Source organism: Panthera pardus, unplaced genomic scaffold (assembly GCF_024362965.1).
Source record: "Panthera pardus isolate Hobbes unplaced genomic scaffold, ASM2436296v1 HiC_scaffold_8, whole genome shotgun sequence".
In the NCBI taxonomy this organism is placed as follows: domain Eukaryota; kingdom Metazoa; phylum Chordata; class Mammalia; order Carnivora; family Felidae; genus Panthera; species Panthera pardus.
The window spans coordinates 148151328-148173638 of NW_026527013.1; the positions used below are offsets into that span (position 1 = coordinate 148151328).

The 22311-nt window shown below is 42.0% G+C and overlaps 1 protein-coding gene across 2 annotated transcripts in view; it reads right to left on the minus strand.

The window, feature by feature from the left end:
- Positions 1 to 21042, minus strand: part of CHCHD3 (coiled-coil-helix-coiled-coil-helix domain containing 3) — a 279336-nt gene extending 258294 nt beyond the window's left edge. Inside the window, exons 1-2 of one of the 2 annotated variants that reach the window (XM_019452778.2) lie at positions 20792 to 21042; positions 9503 to 9590 (exon numbers count right to left, since the gene is read on the minus strand). In XM_019452778.2, coding sequence (XP_019308323.1) covers positions 9503 to 9590; positions 20792 to 20872 — 169 coding nt within the window. In that variant the 5' untranslated portion in view covers positions 20873 to 21042. The remainder of the gene's footprint in view (positions 1 to 9502; positions 9591 to 20791) is intronic. The other variant, XM_019452779.2, reaches the window with a different exon arrangement.
- Between the last annotated feature and the right edge of the window lie 1269 nt (positions 21043 to 22311).

Here is a 22311-nt window from a genome sequence, read left to right on the forward strand (position 1 = left end):
CTTGGGGTGTCCCCTGTAGGACTATAGGCACAAGGGGGGCGGACCAGCAAAATGAATTAAAAAAAGAGTAAGGGGGAGGAACTGAGGAACGGAGCAGCAGCACTCGCTTACCAGCCAAAGTAAATGAGTCCTGCCACCAAAGTCAACACACAAGGGCCTTCTGCGGCCTCTATCTCCCCACCGCACAATCTGCAAGACATCATAGCCTTGAAGTGAGGAGACAGTTACCATTATTACCCCGTAAAGCAATTCCAAGCTCCAATCATTCGGTCTGGTTAATTAAAACCCATATTCCGATTAACCGCTCAATCAGGGGGACCAGGGCGTGCAGAGCCAGAACGCTGTCTTAAGCATGCCACGGCAATTCTGTGAAAAAGTTTGAAGAGCCTCACTGTAGTGACCCGCATGGGCGCCCAACACTTTTCAAGGAACACTCAAGTCCAGTGACGGCTGTCAACAAAGTGTCAAGGAGCCCTGGGGGCAGAACAGGTTTAAACAGGGACTTAAAAGCACTTAGTGTTCCCGGGTAGCACTGATTTGGCCTAATACAGAGCACTGTACCTGTGATTCTGAATAAACCAGGGAGACAGGAAAGGGTAGAGAGAAGAAATGAAATGCTGGGTCAGACTTTACTTTTTAAAATGTTTTTTTACAAGGAAAAATATCATCATCGACAACAATAACCCACAATTTGGTCAACAGCCGGAAGGGTCAATGGATTGATTTTGAATACCTCAGCTTGAATTCCTCAGTTAAAGGAAAAATGTACCTTTAACACTCTCTTGGGCAATTTATTTTCAGAGATCTGGGCCATCCAGATGACGCCCTCAAAGTCTATCAAATTCTAAGAAAGACAAAAATATTGCTAATCAAGTGTTTATTTTTATAACTGGTATATTAAATTTAAATCAAAGATGGTATTTTTGTGTATTGTATGTCCTACACTTTATAAGCCAGGAGAGCTGCCTCCATAACCAACGTCGGATATTTTATTTTATAAATCCTGAAGCACGATTATAACATTTTGACTTTAGAGTCGTTTTCTCTTTGTGGTTTATGAGCCATCATTGGCGCTGACCATGATTTACTTGTTAATGCCCAAGAACAACACTTGTTCTATGAGAAAATACAATCCACTATCCCGCAATTCACTTCAGTGTCAAAATCTACCACGGCGAAAAGTGGAGCGCTTCGCTAATACACCCCTTCTCTTTCTTCCCCCGTGGTCACTGCCGTTCCTGCCTTTCAGCTCAGCTCCTGAGCGCTGACTCCACGGCACCACTACACCGCAAATCTACAGGACGCGATGCAACTAACAAAGCACCTCTTCTTTCCAGGAACTGAGGAACAAGTAAGGAATCCCTGGCCCACTTGATGTCAAACCCCTCGAAGCGCTAAGGCAGCTATGCTGCACCAATCACAGGGCAGGAGCCTCCGAAGACGGAATAAAAAGCAGCTCAGCCAGTGGTCAGTTAACTCAGAAATCAAAGGGCAGAAGTTCTAAGTCACAGAAAACGACTGGAAGGTGTGACTCAGTGACAGGTCAGAACCTACCAAGCATCTCTCTGTAATTCCTTGCCTCTACTGCTGGAGGTTTTTCCTTTCTGCATGCCTCCCCTCTCACCATCCCAAAATACCATGGGATATAAGCTGTATTGTCAATGATTTTTTTTGTTCCATTTTTAGGAGGGAACTATTGCTCTCGATTTTAAAACAAAGTGAGTTTAAATTTGTGCTGGTTCCTCAAAAATAAATAAAACACAACAGTGACGGATCAACAGATACAGAGGAAGGTGCCCTAGATGAGGGGGGGACTGCCACTAACCAGCCCTGTGGCCTGAAGCACCAAGTCCACCAAGTCCTTCTTTGCCACCGCCTCTTGGATCCGCACCACGCAGAGCGGCCGTCCCTGTCTCTGATTTCCAGCACATCCTGTCAATTATCTTTCCAGGCACCCTTTTGTATCATTTCACTCTCCCTGCTCAGAAATCATCTGCTGTGCCCTACACTGTCTCAAAAAGCTGAGGGCAACTTTGTCTATTCTTTTTCTTTTTTGCTATAGGGCCAGTTAAGGACAAATAAAAATGCTCATGGGGCTGCTTATCTTTTCATGAAAATGAAAATGGTTTTATTTAGTACTCCAGTGGAAAACATATATTCTTACCATTTACATTTGTTAAATGTAAAAATATCAATGAGAAAAATCAGCACTGCATTTTTAGCCATAACAGTGTTATTAATATCTGAGTACATTTGAACAGTAGCACCAAATGCAACTCTCTAAACTTGCACCCTAAAATTAAATGGGAGTGCTCAGTAGCCACTAGGCCCTATAGGACAAAAGCCAATTCCTTAACTTCCTCAACCGTCTGTCCCATGAGACTCCCATCTAAAGTATTCACATCTGTGTACCGAGTCTAATGAACACCTTTCACACCAACACTTCCACCTCCCCTGGTTACCTGCCTACCCGAGCCCTCGACTGTCTTCTCTGAATTCCTAAAACACTTTCTATCCCTCTAGCATATTCTATCTTCCTTACATATTCATTCACCAACTCAAAAATATTAACTGAGCAGGTAAAGGGGAATAAACTCGTATTTCTCCACTACATTATAATGTTAAATAGGTTTTGACCAAACTAATAATTCCTTGAAGCCAAAGACCACTGCCATGCTAATAATACTTGTTGACTGAATTAACAATATGAGTTCAACCATCCATTAAACATAGACTGTGGATCTATTTTTAAGAACAGCAAGCACTGAGTTGAGAATTTGATTTAAAACCTTGAGAGGTGCTTGTGTGGCTCAGTCAGTTAAGCCTCCGACTCTTGGTTTCTGCTCAGATCATGTGGGACTCCATGCTAACGGCATGGACCCTACTTGGGATTCTCTCTCCCTCCACCCCTCTCTCTCCCTCTCTTTCTCTCTCTGCCCCGCCCTGCTCTCACTCTTGTGCGCTCTCTCTCAAAATAAACTTTTTTTTTTTCATGTTTATTCTTGAGAGAGAGAGAGAGAGAGCGCGTGCGCACGCACTCGCACGTGCCGCGGGGAGAGGCAGAGAGAGAGCGAGACACAGAACGTGAGGCAGGCTCTAGGCTCTGGGCTGTCAGCACACAGCCCCTTGCAGGGCTCGAACTCATGAACTGCGAGACTGTAATCTGAGCTGAAGTCAGAAGCTTAACCTACTGAGCCACCCAGGTGCCCCCAAAATAGATAAACTTTTTTAAAAAGTTAAAATTAATAAGTAAATAAATAAATAAATAAATAAAGCCTTTAAATCAATAGTGTGCAGGGTGCCTGGATGGCTCAGTCAGTTAAACATCTGACTTCAGCTCAGGTCATGATCTCACGTTTTGTGAATTCAAGCCCCACTTCAGGTGAACATGACCCCCCACTTCAGGTAAGCCCCACTTCTCTCTCTCTCTCTCTCTACTCCTTGTGGAATTCTCTCTCTCCCTCTTTGCCCCCCGCTCACTTGTGCCCTCCCTCATAAATAAATAAATAAATAGCATACACATAACTTCCTTTTAGGAACCGTCAGACAAATTATCTATTACAGCACAAAAAGTGCACACCTGAGACACTGACATCAACAGAGTTTCGTGTATTAAAAGTTGGAAACCTGGATTCTGTAACTTCCCTTCCATTCTTGTAACTCAAGTCAAAGGAACAAGTGCAACGTGTTTACTGTGAACTCTCGCTACTATGTTATGTCTAAATAGGCCTTAAAGAGCTGTTTCAGAGGGCTAGATTTGGGGAGAAAAACACATAGAACATATAGATGAATCTATTTCCCTAAATTGGCTGTTGAGTTTGGGCTGTGCTATTTCCGGCTTAAATTGGTTTCCTGCAATTTGTTAAGGCTGCCAAATACTTAGTGATCTCAGTGACACACTTAACACAAATCAGCAAATCTTTCTTATTTTTCACAATGGCAAGAAATGTACAGAGAAACTTGCCCAGTGAGGATAACAATAAAAGTGAGTTATTTGTCTTTTTTCCCAGATTCATCATTTTCATCTGGTTCCTAGTGGCTTAGGAAACCAACAAATAGCCTCCTAATGTCATTTCCTGCCTGTTTTTTTCCTATTGATTTGGGGACAGAGTTCCCTCAACATTAGGTAGGGTCAAACATGAGCGGTCTGACCTCACTATAAGCCAGAAAAACTAAAGGATCAGGGTGGAAATGAAGAAAATCGATATCCAACAGTGGTTTTTAAAATCAAAACAGATGCACAATGTTAATATCGCCTTACAACAGCCTAAAAAAAAAAAAATCAACTGGTGTAAAAGCAAACCAACATATTTGGGATAACACATAACACAGCAAAGAATTTGAGGCAGCAAGGACACAGTTAAGTTCTTTAGAGCACATTCATTTATTAAAGTGGCATTACAATCTGCTGTGTGTCACATATTATATTATTTTGCCTGAACAGCTTTACATGCAAATACTTATTGCAACGAGTCATTGATCTGGTTCAAGGTTTGGCAAAAAAAAAGTTTCAGTAAAGTCTTTAGAGGAACTCACTTTTTTATAGCATAAATTATATTCTCAAACAATATATATGACAAAACTTAGCTCCTATATACAGAAACCCTAGGGCTCTCAGTCCACCAAATACGCTGTCCTATATTCACACATATGAATAGTCTAGGGCTGGTATGAATGAGACTCCTCAGAGGAAGAAGGCATTTTAACGAATATTAAAAAATTCAGCTCGGGCGCCTGGGTGGCTCAGTCAGTTAAGCGGCTGACTTAGGCTCAGGTCACGATCTCGCGGTCCGTGAGTTCGAGCCCCGCGTCGGGCTCTGTGCTGACCGCTCAGAGCCTGGAGCCTGTTTCAGATTCTGTGTCTCCCTCTCTCTGACCCTCCCCTGTTCTTGCTCTGTCTCTCTCTGTCTCAAAAATAAATAAACGTTAAAAAAAAAATTTTTTTTTTAAATTCAACTCATATTTAATATATAACTTATGTGAGACACCGAAAAATGTAGAAAAGGCTGGTGACATTTTTATCAATATGTAGACTTGAAAAATTATTTCGTAATGCATCTAAATGATAAACCTTTAAAAACTCTATTACTGAGTATTAACTAAAACCCCCAAATGAGACAAACACAGACAAGAACATAAACTTTGAGGCTTTCTACTTTTATAAACGTTTCTTATTTTTAAGAAAAATAAATTTTTGTTAATTGGCACAGTCATAGTCTAACTGCATTCTTAACCTAAGGGCAAGACCATTTCAAAACAGCATGTCAGATCTTAGTTCTTTTCTTGAGTTGGGTTGGAATAGATTAGGGAAATATTCTACTCAGAGGGCCACATCCTGTACCACATCATGGTACAGACAGAAAAAGCAAGTATTTATGCAGAATGTGAAGATACAGGTGTTCCCCAGCTACTCGGAATCTAAGGAATCAATACCTCCAGGACACTTGTAACACACAGTTCAGGAAGCTATTATAAAGACTGAGGTGGGGCGCCTGGGTGGCTCAGTCGGTTAAGCGCCCGACTTCAGCTCAGGTCACGATCTCGCGGTCCGTGAGTTCGAGCCCCGCGTCGGGCTCTGGGCTGATGGCTCAGAGCCTGGAGCCTGCTTCCGATTCTGTGTCTCCCTCTCTCTCTGTCCCTCCCCCATTCATGCTCTGTCTCTCTCTGTCTCAAAAATAAATAAACATTAAAAAAAAAATTAAAAAAAAAAAAAAGACTGAGGTGAAGATAGTATACCCCAGGGAAATATTCCCGGAAGTGTCCACTTACCCACAATCCTGGGGGAGCTGGGATGTGGGAAAGGAAGACAACAAGATTCAAACACACAGCACCATTGAGCTCAGTAACTTCCGTCACAAAATTGAAATCATCTGATGGACCTCACAATGCCAAGCACTGATATATTCTAGACTACGCAACAGAACTTTCTGCAGTGATGAAAATGCCCTGTATCTGCACTGTCCAATAAGATAGCCACTAGCTGCATGTGGTTACTGAGCACTGAAATGTGACTCACACAACTGAGGAGCTGAAACATCAGTTTTATCTCATTTTCATTAATTTTAATTTAAATCTTCACAGCCACGTGTGACTGGGGGCAACCATTCAGAGTGTAGTTCTAGCCTGACCACCAAAACACAAGGTGGCATTCAAAGAGTTTTCAGTGCCCAGGCTGGCCATGGACCCGAGTTCATCAGTCATGTCAAACCCAGAAATGGGAAGGGACAGACGCCTCAGCACAGCCAGGGTGCATCACGATGTCAGGTCATGCTCTGCAGGTCAGACCATGAGCATTCACAGAAAGCCTCCCTACCCACATCCACTCTCTCAAAAGTACCAGTTCAAGAAACCAACCCAAGCAGGAAAACACTTTCTCTCCTCCAATGCACTACTGAATGAGAACTAATGTGGGGAAAAGCTAGAAGATGCAACAATCACTTACAGATAGAAGGTTCTTTCCTAAACTCAAGCAGCACATCACGAAAAAGGGAGCTCTTTCCCTCCAACTAGTTTCTGTCACATCCTTTCTACAAATGAAGCCGGGTGCTATTCAAATTATAATAAACAGGTGGTTAACAGCATCTGCTCTGGAGTCAAACAGACTTGAATTCAACTGTCACCTCCATTGCTTACCAGCTTTGGGACTCTGGGCAAGATAACTCATCATGTCAAGTCTCCATTTCCTTCTATATAAAACAGGTTAAAAACAGTCCCTCCCTCACAGGGTTATAAGGATTAAATGAGATAAGACATAGAAACATGCAAATGACATTTAAGGATTATTTATCACTATTCCATCATTACTTGTCTTCATCATCACCATTATCATCCTCTCTCCCTAACACTGTAGGAAGGAAAGAAATCTACCCAGAAAAAAATCATGTTGTAGAACAAATTCCAATTTAAAAAATATCCACACATCGGGGCACCTGGGTGGCTCAGTCGGTTAAGCATCAGCTTTAGCTCAGGTCATGATCTCGTGGTTTGTGAGTCCCACATAGGACTCTCTGCTGTCAGCTTGGAGCCCACTTCGGATCCTCTGTCCCCATCCATCTCTGCCCTTCCCCTGCTGATTCTCTCGCTCTCTCAAAATAAATAAACTTTAAAAAAAAAAATCCACATATCAAAAGTTATTCTTAAGCCAAAATACTTGATATACTTAATTTTAGTATCTTTCTAGGTTTCTCTTATACTATGCTTCTATCTTTCTTATCATCTTCTTATATACTTAGTTGTTTCTGCCCAAAAACCCAAAACTTTTTGAAAGGAGAGGAGTTTTGTGTGTATGTGTCCTCTCAAAACAACTAGTTTAATTATTTGCACAATAGTGGACAGTCAATAAAGTAAATGCCACCTGAATTAAATTTATAGAATTATATTCCAAAACGATCACGAGTAGCTACTTTCAAAATGGATAATGGGATCACCCTAAATTAATTCAACACTTAAGCACTAGGAACTATCCTAGAAGCTGGGAATTCAGTTGTGAAAAGACAAGGGACCATGTCCCTGGAGCTTACCTTCTGGAGGAGATGGCAGTCACCGGACACAAGTAAAAGAAGGATGGTAGGAAATGATAAATGATGAGATGAAAAACAGAAAGGGTCCAGTCATGGTGTGCCTCAGAGGCCAAGGAAAGCAGTTCAATTTATATTCCGTGTACCATGGAGAGCCACCACTGGGATGTGACCTGGACTGATCAATTTTTTTTTGAGATTGCTAAGGCTACTGTGTGCATGGCAAAGTGTAAAGGGACAAGAGAGGAAATAGGGAACCAGTTAAGAGGCTCTCAGACGGCAAGGTGAGAGGCACTGGTTGTCTAGGTCAGTGCTACAGCAGAAGAGACAGATGTGAAAGGGTCACATTCCCGTGTGTTGTAGAGATGGATGGGACGAGACTGGCTAATGGCCCAAAGTAAGGAGTAAGGATAGCATGGGGCCCAGGTTTAGGGCTTGACCACCTGTGCCATTTACTGGGAAAGATGGAGAAAAGCAAGTCTGGGGAAGATCAAAGAGGCTTACTTTGGATATGTTACGTTGAAGATCTGTAAGCAGAGACTTCAAGTAGGCATTGCCTAAGTTTTGTTCCAAGGAGAGAAGTCAGAGCTAGTGATACAATTATGGGAGTCACGGGCATCTGTATTATGATTCAAAAGCCACTGAATTGGGGGAAATTACTTAGTGGAAATCAGCAAAGACAACTAGGCTGAAGAGGTGGGAAGAAAACCAGGAGAGTGTGTGGTCCAGAAGCCAAAGAAAGGGTTTCTGGCAAGGAGGGAGTGGTCACTTCCTAATGTTAATGAACTGTGAACCCCTCTTAATGCTCCCACTAAACAAGAAGATTCATTAACAGCAAGAACTATTACTTATTCATTATTTCTTACTCAACTATTTCTTACTCATCTCTTACCCTCTGCTTTAAAAAACATATCAGAAGCTCAATTCATGGTATAACTAATGATTGGTAAGAAGGTCAAGACTATGCCCAAGTGAATGGCATCTGGGCAGCATTTCATCCTTCTCAGTGTATCTCAGTCTGGAGGCAGATTTGCCACACAATACCCTTTCTAATAAATACAGAAACTACCTAGTCCAAGATTAACCATCTCGATTATTTTCCCATTGCCATTTTCCGAATAAACAGAGGGTCCATCCATCACACTGAGTAGCACAAGAACAGTACCACACACAAAGCAGGTGCTCAGTAAACTATCTGTTGGATGAAGAAACGGATGGGATAGGGGAGAGCAAAGAAAAGAGAAAGAGTCTCTTATTCCACAGGATAAGACTGAGAAGAAATAAACTGTTTATAAACTTAGAAGAAGTCTACTGGAAAATGAAAGCATTAGGGATATTCACAATTTGGCAACAGTAAGTCGATATGTTCTAAGTTCAATATTTTATTATAAATGTTTATTCCTAACTCTCTAATATTCCTACAAGTAATCCATTTTATACAGATATTATGAAGTAACCTGCCAAAACTTAATAAAGGGTTCAGAAGCTGGCTGAGAAAAAAAAAATTGTTCCCAAGACTGGTTTGCAAGTAGATTCATTCTCCTTTTAGTGCAAAATGTTTTAAAAGAAACCCTGGTACTGATTTCTAACATTGCATATAAAAAGCCGAACACTAGGGGCTCCTGGGTGGCTTAGTCGGTTGAGCGTCCGACTTCGGCTCAGGTCATGATCTCACACTCCGTGAGTTCGAGCCCCGCGTTGGGCTCTGTGCTGACAGCTCGGAGCCTGGAGCCTGCTTCCTGGAGCCTGCTTCCGATTCTGTGTCTCCCTCTCTCTCTGCCCCTCCCCCGCTCATGCTCTGTCTCTCACTCTCTGTCAAAAATAAATAAAACATTTAAGAAAATAAAAAATAAATAAATAAATAAAAAGCCGAACACCCAAATAACAATAGACACAGAGGAGTGTAGAAGAAGTTGACTACCAAGTAAACTCTTATCACTTATAATTTTTCTACTAAAAATTCTAAAATTAAAATTCTGAAATACCTGAGGCACCATAAGCGCCAGAATACCGCTGAGACTTCGAACCAGATGGGGAGGTTTCCTTCATACGATCAATCACATTTTCTGAAAGCTGAAAAGGCAACATCAAAATAAAATCAATTATAAAAAAAAAAAGGAAAGAAAGAAAACAGTACAATAGCACCCGAGTAATTTAGTCATCCATATCAATATGTATAACGAATGGCCTAAAGAAAGCTAATAGCTATAAAACTAAAAGGAAGAAAAGTTTTAAGACATCAAGATGCACCCTACAGCACTACTTTATTTCTCCTAATGCACTGCTAATTGCGCATTATAAATACCTCCTGTCCTCATTTTATACAGTGCACTAAATTAATCTCTGAGAAAACGTAAGCCAAGAAAACGCCTTTGACTTTCCTCCCCTAATCCTACAAATTAATTTATGCAAGCAACAGGTCTTAGTTCCTTCCTTCCTTCCAGTCTCAAAGGAAATGGTGTCCCTTCATCCCTCCTGTTCAGGCTAATCACAAACAACTGCTCTTTCAACAGATTCTATTATGCAGCTATCCCGTGCCAGGAACCAGGCTAGACTTGGGGTATTCAATAGTCATCAAGTTGCATCAAGTGGGTTAGAGGAAACAATCATCAGGCATTTAAATATAACAGGAAGAGCATTGCCTATGTCAGCTGGCCTAGAATGGAAGTATGTAGAAGGCATAATGGACAGGACATCTAGCCAGGCTTTGGGCATGGGGCCGGGACTGGGAAAGATAAGCAGGTGTTAGGAAGAGAAGGGGATAACAGTACTCCAAGAAGAGGAAAACACACGGCGGTATAGATGAGAAACAGGGCTTGCCACCATCAGACGTTAAGTGCAGATAACAAGTAGACAGTTGGCAGTAAGGCAGAGGCTCTGAGGAACACTCAGGCCTGGAAGGTCTGAGAGTCATCAGTCCCTGAATTACTATTGTACCATTCTTTTTATTTTCTTTATTGCACTTACCACTATCTGATGCATTGTTTGCCTGCCTTTTACGCTAGAAAGGAAGTTCCATGAAAGCTAGCATTTGGATGTCCTATTATATCCCCAGAGCCTCAATAAGCCTGGTTAATTGAGTGAATGGCTAAAGAAATGACTGAAACAATATGTGAATGAATGAAGAATGGCTGAAGCACGAAACTGGGGAGAGGGCACAGTGAGAGAAGGTGGACAGGGAAATAAGATTTTGGATTCTGAAGAGTCCTAGCAAACCCATGAAGTCAAACAGTTTGAACTTGATCCTGAGGGCAACTGGGCACAATCGAAGGATTTTAAGCAGGGTAATGACAAGATCAGACTTACATTTTAGAAAGATCACTCTAGCCACTGCTAGAGAACAGATTGGAGGGGGACAAGAACAGAAGCAGGAAGTCCCCTGAAGGAAGCTAAAGGACCAATTAAGAAGCTATTAAGCATATGTCCACACAAAGATTTGTGCAGGGATGTTCACAGCAGCATCAGTCATAATATAGCAAGAGCGGAACCACGCAAATGTCCGTCTGCAGGCAAACGGATAAACAAAACATTATGTATCCATACGATGGAATTCAATTCAGCAGTAAAAAGAAGTGAAGTTCTGCCACATGCTACAGTATGGATAGATCAAAACAACAATTAAGGGAAGAAAGCCAGATACAAAAGGCCACATATTATATAATTTCATTTATATGAAATGCCCAGAAAAAGGCAACTCTGCGTAGATAGAAAGTAGAGAAATAGATGCTTACGGCTAGAGTAGGAATGGGGATTAACTATAAATGAACACGACAGATCTTACTGGGGTGATGAAAATGTTTTAAAACTGGATTGTGCTGGGGCGACCGGGTGGCTCAGTTGGTTAAACGTCCGACTTCAGCTCAAGTCATGGTCTCACAGTCTGTGAGTTCGAGCCCCGCATCGGGCTCTGTGCTGACAGCTCGGAGCCTGGAGCCTGCTTCCGATTCTGTGTCTCCCTCTCTCTCTCTCTGCCCTTCCCCTGCTCATGCTCTGTCTCTCTCTGTCTCAAAAATTAAAAAAAATTTAAAAATTTAAAAAAAATTTATTTTAAACTGGATCATGCTGGGGCACCTGGGTGGCTCAGTCGGTTAAACATCCAACTTCAACTCAGGTCATGATCTCACAGTTTGGGAGATCAAGACCCGCATCAGGCTCTGCACTGCAGAGCCTGCTGGGGATTCTCTCTCTCCCTCTCTCTCTTTCAAAATAAATAAAATTTTTAAAAAATTAAAAATTAAAAAAAAAACTGGTTTGCGCTGATAGTTGCACAACTTGGTAAATTTACTAGAAAGTGCTGTATACAGAAAACAGGTGAATTTTATAATACGTGAAATACACAATAAGGTTGTTTAAAAAAAAATTATTAGCCATCCAAAAGGAACACATTCAAAGATATTTAGGATTAAAATAGCTAACATTCACTGAGTGCTTATTATGTGCCAGGCGTTACACTAAAAACACTTTTCCTCATTTAATCCTCACCTATCATATGAGACAGACACTTCTCCACTGTATAGGTGAGAATGTGAAGCCCAACCAGACTAAATAACTTGCCTGGATTTTATATTTTATCAGTAATGGAGCCAGAATCAAACCCAGGAAGTCTGAGTCTCAAGGTCCCACTCAGGTACCCCGCTTTATTGCCAGACCTGGTGTCTGACTAGCCATGGAAGTGAAGAAGAAGTCATCAGAACAGCCAGGTTTGTGAGTTGTGTAACTGGGTGATCCCCCTCCTCTACCCGCAAAGACCTCCTTCCAACTTCCACGTCCTTGACTCACCACCATCTAGCTTATAACCCAGTACAGTGGTGCTCTTGTAAAAGTCACCAATGACCAAATAATCTTTTGTGTTTATATTTATACAACTAACTTACACGGCTTCCCTTTAGCTTCTAACACCTGTGGTCACTCTCCTCTTCTGGAAATGTCTCCAGTGGCCTTTCTGACCACCCACCATCCTGACAGCCCTAGGGCTCTGGCCACATCTTATCTGTTTGGCAGGCTTCCCCCGTCTCGCCTACCCTTAGATGCCAGAGGTCCACATACCCTCCCTTGCCTTTATTCACTTCACACTCTCAAAGCTCTTGTTGGCAATCTCATCCACTCCCTTGATAACTGTGTTGATGAATTAATGAATTCTAAATCCTTCATGTCCCAAAACCTAAACCTATACATTGAACTGCCTAATGGACACCTCCTCTTGGACAGACCACAAGCCCCTCAAACCCAACATCTCCTAAATTGAATTCTTATTTGCCAAAATCTCTCCATCTTCTTGCTTTCCTAATCTCATTAATGACACCACCTCCATCCAACTTTCTGAATCAGAACAAAGGACTTACCCTGACTCTTCATTCTCCCTCGTCCTCTGAGTCATGAATTCTTCAACCGCTAAATATCTACTTATTCCAACATTCCTTCTCCCGTCCCAATTCCCCTGCCCTAATTCATGGCACCATCAATAACCTTCCTAAAACACAAATCTGATTATGGTAACTCCCTGCTTCAACTCCTTCATACCTTCTGTTGACAGAAAAGTCCAAATTCTTCTGCACAGCACCCAAGACTTCCTCATCATTTGGTCATGGCCTAACTCTCCAACCTCAATTTCCACAGCCTTTCCCTTAATACTTCATACCTTGTTTCCCCACCTCCATACTGGCTACTTATTTGATGCCATTGCTTTGCCTTTACACATGGCTCTATTGCCTTCTCCCCTGGCCCTGGGGGAGGGAATCACCTTTCAAAATTCAGTTCAAACATCCCACAGCCTTCTCTGACCAAATCAGTTCCCACTCCATTCCAACTCTGCTTACCCAAGGGCTACCCTTATTTGTGCCCCACGATACCTTGCACAAATCTCCAAAGACAAAACAAGTATTTTCCTTTCAACAAAACTGTGTGCTCCTGTATACTATGGAATCATTCACCAAATGTTCCCTGCAAGAAGACATCAGTGAACAAAACAGTTTGTACCTGAGCAGTTACTTGTATCTCAGGACCCAAACCGGAATGCAGGGGGAGCCAGTTAAGGGAAAGACTACAGCTCAAAAGCTGGCATCTTTGGAGGAAAATCCCAAGGCTCTTGGAGGAGAAATCGAAGTTAGAAAGGACAATGTCAAGGGACTTTCTATTTGAAGATGTCAGGGCCACTTGCATCTTTTGTAACAACTGACAGCCACTGACACTGCTGTTGAAACTCATCTGCAAAGCTGAGATACATCTTAGGAAAAAACCCTTTAAGACTGACTGACTATAATCCTGAGTAACATCCAGTTTCTGGTAGCATCAGGATAAGCGGTAACCCCCCAATCTCTAGGCCAGTGCTTTCTCTGTTAAACAATACACCCCTACGATCCTATGTGACAAAATAAATTCACTTCCTCTTAAGGAGGTAAAATGAGCCTAAGTTTTAGAATCTTAAAACTATTTTAACTGATACATAATGTATATAAAGCTCGTTCAATATATAATGTAATATACTACACATTATGTATATTTATAGACTATTTAAATTAGTATGCCATAATATATTACATATATATCACATATCATACACTATTATACATCATATATGGTATGTTACATATTTAACATAATTTGTGTTTAAAGCCAATCACCTAAGGTTATTTTGAGATAAATTATATACACACGTAATTTTATGTTAATTTATATTTCTATTGCTCAGGCCAGTCAAAGAACTACAACTACACTAAATATATATCCTACACAATCAGAAAGTGAATGTGTTTGCTAAAAACCAAGTGTTAGCTGTAAACCTGCACCTGTATTGGGCACAGGCTACCCTTTCTTCTAAATACCACTTCATCCATTTCTCATCCAAATTCATACATTACCATTACCTATTGCTACTTTCAAAATGAATACGACAGAAAGTTCTTCCACTGACTAAAGCAGCTTCAAAAGTATTATCCCTTTAGAGTAAAACTAAAGGCTGACCCAAATAGAGGAAAAAGCACTGGCCACCTCCTGGCTATACAATCCTAAGGAAGTCCTCTCCAGGGGCCTCATTTTCCTCATCTGAAACTGAAGAAGGCCTACGCCCAGGGTTTTAGGGAGGATTACCTACACACATACTTGGTAAAACTTTACCAGCAATACGGCTCCAGCCATGGGGACTTGGACTGATCCTGTCATCATGTTCTTCCACCAGCTCATCAGAGCTTGGGCTGAGCTCCTCAGCTACCCGGTGCACGAAGACCAGGGCTACAGCTATTGCCGGTGGCAGCTGCCTAAGTCCTAAAACGATTACATAAAGTTCCCATTTGTCCCTATCCATGCATACTCTTTGGGTAAAGTGTACTGTCTCTTTCAGCCTGATCACTAAGTCTTTTTATTTATTTTTGTGGCTTATCTGATGCCTCAAAACTTGCTACTTAATGTCAAATTCTTACATCAATTCCAAACATTCCCCAATGTGGTCTTTGATTGTATTTCAGTAAGTGTATAAGCATGTCATGTCCAAAGCAGCACAATTCATCTTTTGAGTTGATAAACACATCGTAAAGTTGTGTTGAGCATCAACCTCCCTGTTTTGTTCTTAAAATCTTTGTCAGTGGATCCTTAGGCCCTTCCAAAGGCACCTCCACGGCAGCCTATGGTTGCAACTCTGCGTACTCCAAGCATGATTCACCCTACCCCAGGCCGTTCTCAGCTACGCTGATACAAGGCAATTGCCATGCTGTGTTATCCTCTGTATTTCCAGTGAACACCAGCTGAGCTGACCTTCCAGGTGCAGAAATGGGTTCATACCTGCACCCTCCCCTCATCTCCTCTGGGAACCGGGGGTACTCGTGAAGCAGTTGACATGTCAGGGTTACACCCGCAATCTGTAGCTTTAGAACAACTCTTCTTTGTGATGTGAACAGACCCAAAAGGGATCAGAGGTAGAACATAAGCTTCTGCAAGAGCTGGATAAGCAGCCCTCTGTAAGAGAAGCAGCTACTTCAGGAAACATCTTCCCTTAAACAGGGTACTTCTTTTAGAAAAGCTTCTGTCCTATTTAAAGACCTATAGCTACTATACCTGCTTTCTAGACCTCTCTGTACTTACTCCCCAGCAAGGCAAATATCATGTGCAATCTACAAAAAGTATCTGCAGCAAACAATGGCAAACTCTCTCTCCCTCTGACACACACACACACACACACACACACACACACACACACACACTGGAATCATGCCCGGAGGTCCCTGGACTCAGGGGCCCATGGATTAATTCTTCAGCTGTATGCAACTCTCTGCTTGTTGCAGTGTTCTAGGCAGAATCTATAGCTCACAGATTGACAATAATCTGTGAACTAAAAGAACCACTGTTCTAACATGACAGATGACTTAGAGAAGGGCCTGCCAACATCGCAGAATTCCATCCACTGACTTTGATTATCTGCCCTATTCTCTACTGATGCTAAAGACAAATTTATGTAAATGGGGCTTCCGAAGCTCTGAACCACTCACCACACCAACATGTGCTCCAGAGAGGAGGAAAAGAGGTGTATCATATCCTACAGGGTTCGCTGTGGAACTCAAATCTCCCCACCCACCTTGACTGGTCTTATCTAAAATGAGCACAGATAGGGGCTCCTCGGTGGCTCAGACAGCTAAGCGTCCGACTTCAGTTCGGGTCATGATCTCACGGTTCCTGAGTTCGAGCCCCGCATCAGGCTCTGTGCTGACAGCTTGGAGCCTGGAGCCTGCTTTAGATTCTGTGTCTCCCTCTCTCTCTGCCCCTCCCCTGCTCACGCTCTGCCTCTCTCTCTCTCCCTCTCTCTCTCTGGCTCTCTCTCTCTCTCTCAAAAATAAATAAACATTAAAAAGTAGTAATAATAAAATAAAATGAGCACAAATACACCACTCACCAATCTAGAATCCGGTATTTTCAGAAACAGGAGGCTGCGTGAGATGGACAAAGTATTTCCACTTCCAAGGAACAGAGTAAAATGAGGGGAGCTCCTAAGTTACCCTTCTCCAAGAGGTAAAGTTTGCAACCACATGAGACAAATAAATCACACCCTCACCTCCATAATAGTTTTTCTCATCTCTTCCAGATGCATCTTATCCAAAAGATTAAAGGAGTCAGACCCATTTTTCTCGCTCGGTCTTCCTTCCACGTAGGTCATTTTCTGTGAGAGTACTGGTTTGCTTTTTGTTAAATTACCATTTTAAGACACAGGCTCCAAAAACTGCCATTATTATTTAGAAGCTGTTACTCCTAAACACTTAAGGGCATGGCAAGGGAGGGAGAGACACACAGATAAATACAGTAATTTTTAGCTTATGTTTGTAATTTGCCACAAACATTTCTTTGCATTTGTCATTAGTGGAAATGAACTTCTACTACCTGCATAAAATCTTAGAAAGCTTTAAAAAGAAAAGTCCTAGGAAGTTTAACAGGGTACTCTGCCCAAGAGAGTCACAGATGCTAAACTGCAAAGGTACCAATCATCCACCAGTTAGCTGAATTACCTAGACAACATCCCTCCGCACTCCCCATGACTGACTGGACTTGTTGCCTCTGCTAATATACACTCTCCGGAATCCTCAACAACATCTCACGTTAAATAATCTTTTCAGTTAGAGGCTCCCAACTGCCAATACTTCCCCAAAGCATTAGCTGTGTTCCATGTGAGGATCCACACTACCACATGTATGGCTCCCATGAATTTCAGCTTGCAACTTCAAGGCCCGTTGCAGAGACTCATTTATGCCTGGAAAGCACGATAAATATTACTTTGAAAATGATACTCATTGAAGTTGACATTTGCTCTGGAAGAGTTCACTCAAAGCTTTGATGTTTCAGATAAACCAGTGGAAGACTGAGTGGTAAGCATGCCTTCCGAGCAGACACAGCAGGTGCTCAGAAAAATCCTATTAAGCACATGTAATATGAGTAATGAAAATGCTTGGTCTTTCTATCCCTAGAAATTATTTTAGACTTGGAGAGGAAGGCAAGGAAAGAAGGTGGCCTTTCATCCAACCATGAGTTGTTTCAGATTAGAAGCTGAAATAAGGTGTAAGATTATGGATGATTTTATGCAAGTGGGGGGAAAGCTATCAATTGCTAAGGATAAAGGAAATAAATAAGACCCTATAAATACCATGAAAATAACATGTTGTAGGTGAGAATAAACTTTAAACTTAAAATTGTAAGTAGGTCCTTTAATTGCTAGCCATTGAGGACCTCAGCAAGAAAAATCTAGACAAACATTATCAATAAACACAGCCTAGTTACTGAAAGCCTGATATTGTCTGCTAAGTGCAACACTTCCTATATTAAGATAAATGAAGATGAAATTACTATCCTTATCAGTGGAATGCAGAATTGGTTTTCCAGCAGTGACTGAGTCCATGAATCGCTCCTATGCTCTCATTTCTTACGAGTGAGGACACAAATATTAGACATTGGGCAAATTTGGAATGTTTTCTCCAGCCAAGTTGAACTACCTATCTGCAGTTCAACATTGAAGCGTGGACCTCATCGGCACCATGTTTTAATCAACTGAGCTAAAACCAGTAACTCACTTATGATACTGAGATTGTTGCTTATCCTTCCCGGTGCCTCATAGGGAAACAAGATGACTCTTTCGAGCTAAGAAAAATACAGAAATCAGCTGAAAAAATATACAAAATGCCTAAAGAAAAAAAATCACACAGACGATCAGCTGCAGAACTCAGGACTCCTATCTCCCCGTCCACATCTTTAGGTATGTCGTGAGAACACAACATGCTCTAATTTTTAAGTTCAATATAACTTTATATATCCATTCCCTTGAACAGCTCTAATAATAGCTATTACTCATGTAAGTAGTAAACACTGTCAAAATACTAAATGCCTATATACATTGTCAACTTTCTCACCAGTAGAGCTTGATACATAAGTATTTCAAGCAGGCTACAGTATGCAGACATACTAAACAAGGAAACACAGTCAAAAGTGACTTGTCCAGGGCCACGGAGCCTAGTGAGACACAGAGCTAGGACTAAACCCAGGTCTGCCTGGTTCCAAAGCAAGTGCTCTCCACTATACTACACAGCACCTCCAAAGAATCTTCAAATATTAGATGTGATGGAACCTTACAAAAATGGCTACTTTTAGAAAATCTACAATGTCCCCCATATTTTAAATACCTTACCTCAACTTCTTACCAAATATAAAAAAGTGACTTGTCCAAAGCCAGACTAATAAATGCCTAGTCTGAGACTTAAAACCGACGTCTGTTTAACTCTGACTGATGCTCTTTTGACCGTGACCTCAAAGAACTCAGAATGACCCCCGAATACTCAACAATTCAAGAGCGTGCCATTTTTAGAGGAAAATGCGATGGGTTGACTATGGCTACAAGAAATTTATAGTGCCACTAGACTCACAGAATTTCAGAACTTGAAAAGCTCAGAGATCTTAGAGATGTACTCAAGCCCCATCATTTTGCAGATGAGAAAACCAAAGCTCGGAATGATGCAAACTGTCCTTGAAAAAGAAGGATTTGAAGCAACTGGGAGAACACTGCAAGGGCATTCCAGGTGAAGGGTAGATCCTGAAGAAAAGTAAAGCGTAGAGGTCAAAAGGAGCATGGTGTGTGCTTGGATTATTATAAATAAAGTGCGCTCTGTGAGAAAGGAAAAAAATAAAATAAAATACAGCTGTCAAGCTGAGCAGCCAAAAGACACAGCTTCTTTTATTTAAAAAGTTTAGAAAAAGTTTTTTAAACAATCTCTCCATTTTAGTCTATTATATACCCCTATCATCATACTTACCCTATTTAACCTTACCTAATATTTGATATTAACCTCTGTGCTGTGGCCAAATTTTCTTTTAATTTAGTTTGCTCTCATCACTGTGTCTGTACCAGAGCATGAGAATAATGATTTACACATTCTTCTGGCCAATGTTTTCTCACCCAAAATTTATTTTGTTTCCTCTTACTCTTCTTTTTCACTCTCTGGGTATGGAACAATCAAAGCCTCAAGCAAGATTAAACAGATCTCTGCATAAAACTCAGAGTTTATAGTAGTTTTTATTTTACTCCAAAGAGTACCAACTAAACCACAACAATGCAAGGCAGCCTCAGACATTCTATTACAAAATGTGGCACTATCATTAATTAATATAAAGAAATGGTGGTCACAGACCAAAAACTGAGTTCAACAGTCTGAGTTTCTATAAAGAAAACTTTAATAAATTCTTCTCAAGGTAACAGTCTCACAGTAAAAAGTTTGTAAACATTGTAAATACTTAAGAAATTTTATTTCCTGATAACATGCTAAAAATAATTGATACATTTCATTTACTTGTGCTGGCGGTGTAATTACAGAGGAAGAAAAATAAAAGATATTATAAAACGTTCAGAAGTGAAATCGCTTTATTTACTAGGTTCAGGCATACTTTCCAAAAAAAAAAAAAAAAAAAAAAAAGAGGCTCCAAATTCAGGTGCAGCAGCGAGTGTGTTAATGAAGTTAGTGCTGGTGTGCTGACACCCTAGAGAAAACTCAAGCTGTCAGTTTATGTGTCAAGCACGTGCGGGAACATTAAAAATTCCTCTGCGACGTCTGGTTGAGAACTGATTGTATGACTCCCAGCGGTCTGAAAAATTGCAAACCTGTCTCAGGCCCTGTCAGGCTGGCAGACACTTGTGCTGAAGCAACTGGGTCTAGCCCAAAACTTAGGCGGCTGGCCACAGAGGGAAAGAGGAGGTACCAAGTGAAAGCGAAGAAGGGAGAAGTCACCCCAGGCAGGTCAGAAGCCTATGGGGTGTGCGAGCGTGCGGCAACGGGTGGTATCACAGGGAGGGCACCAAACGACCGAGAGCAGGTAAAGGTCTCCTCAAAGCCAATTCAGCTTGAGAAAGTTACGGGGGCAGTGCAAAACGAGAGCTGGGGTCCTGAACCCAGGGGGTGTAAGACAAGCCCCATTTCACAGAATGGAAGACAGGGGTTTCAAATAAAGTCCCACTACTCGTGAGCAAGAGTCCAATCTAGCCTGTGAGCCCCTGGCCGGTTTAATTCAGCGTGGCATTCCCCCCCACCCCCGCAACCCCCTCCAGCACAGTGCTCAGCACTTAGCACACAACCAGGAAATATCTCTGAATGAATGTCCCAAGTCTTGAAACTTCAAGCTTCTTTGCAGAGAACTCGGCTTCGGGCCGGACAACACTGGGGGCCGGGACGGGGGAAACCAGGCAGAGCGAGTCCCGGGAAGATCGGAGGTTTGGGGTCCGAATCCAGCTGCTGGCCCTCTGCCCGCCCACTGTCACTCACCCGGATGCCCTTCACCACGGTGATGTTCTCATTCTCGTCCGCCTCGAAGGTGACCCGGCGGGTGCTGGAGGTCCCGCCCATGGCTCCTGCTTCTGCCCCCACAGAGACCTAGCTGGACGCACGAGCACTTCAGGCCCCACGCGCACACACGCGCGTGGACACGCCCGGACTCTCCCCTTGCACGGCGGGAGCAAGGCCACGACCCCGAGGAGCAAGGAGAAGGCGCCGGTCCCGAACTCCCGCCTCCTCCGGTCACGCTCCACAACAAAAAGGCCTCTGGTTGGTCGGAGATACGAATGGCCCGCCTCTACTCGGTAGGGGCGCCTTGATTGGTTGGTCCAGACCCGGATGCTATGGCAACAGGTTCTGTTTGACAAGGTTTCCGGAGCCCCTGGGTGGCACTGGGAATTGTAGTCTCCATCAGGCGCGATGGTCGCTGGGACGTTCCCGCCTCAGACCTGGGGCGCAAGGGGAGCATGGCATTCTGGGAGATGTGGTCTTGACTGCCCGAAAGGCTTCTAGCCTGACAACTTTCAAGGAAGTTCGTTTATCTAACAAAGCGTACTTTGAAAATATTCTAGAAACTTAGGTAGGTGCGTTAAAAGATACAATGTCTCTCCTAAAGGAACTCACAGTTTAATTACGGAGATGCACCCGGCAAATGAAGCCATTCCTAGATTCCTAACTATAAAATCTGAGGCAAAATTTAACATTTAGTTTAGTCTTAACCATAAAAAAGTAAAAATAAAAATTAAGAACTTGGCCAATGGCCTTACCTCATGAGGACTATATATTATGTACTGTTCTGTTTACTTTTGTAAAGTACAACTTTAAATATAATGGTTTTCAAATCTGCATATGTGAAAACAAAGACCATAAATTATTTGCACCAAACATGCAGATCATTCACTTTCTTGTGTCTCCTTCAACTTCAGTTATATAAGCTAGTTAGGCCATAATACAATGAGGCAAAGAAAAAGTTAAGTGATTGCTAAAAGTAGCATGAATTAGTGAAAGAATTGAAACTACTTCAGACAAAGTTGAGATAATTATCTTGGAAAGTTTCTAGTTCAGACTTTCACCTCTACAAGACAAGTAAATAATTTTTAAGTAATGTACACACACATTTAAAAGTATTATTTTTGTGGTGCCTACATGGCTCAGTCGGCTGAGGGTGGGACTCTTGATTTTGGCTCAGGTCACGATCTCATGGTTCATGGGATTGAGCCTGCGATGGGCTCGCACTGAGCATGGAACCTGCTTACGATTCTCCCTCCCCTTCTCTCTCTGCCCCTCCCCCCTTAAAAAATTATTATTTGCTACTCTGTGACATGTAAGTTTAGTTATGTGACCTTAGTCTTAACGGAGGTCGATTTGGAAATAAGGCTATTGACAGTATGATCCTGGGATCCCTTTCAACATTACAAACAACCAACCACAACACAGCATCCTCTTATTACATAGGCCTTCACAAAATTTCAGTAACACTTTCTTTTTAAGTTTTTCTCATCTCTACACCC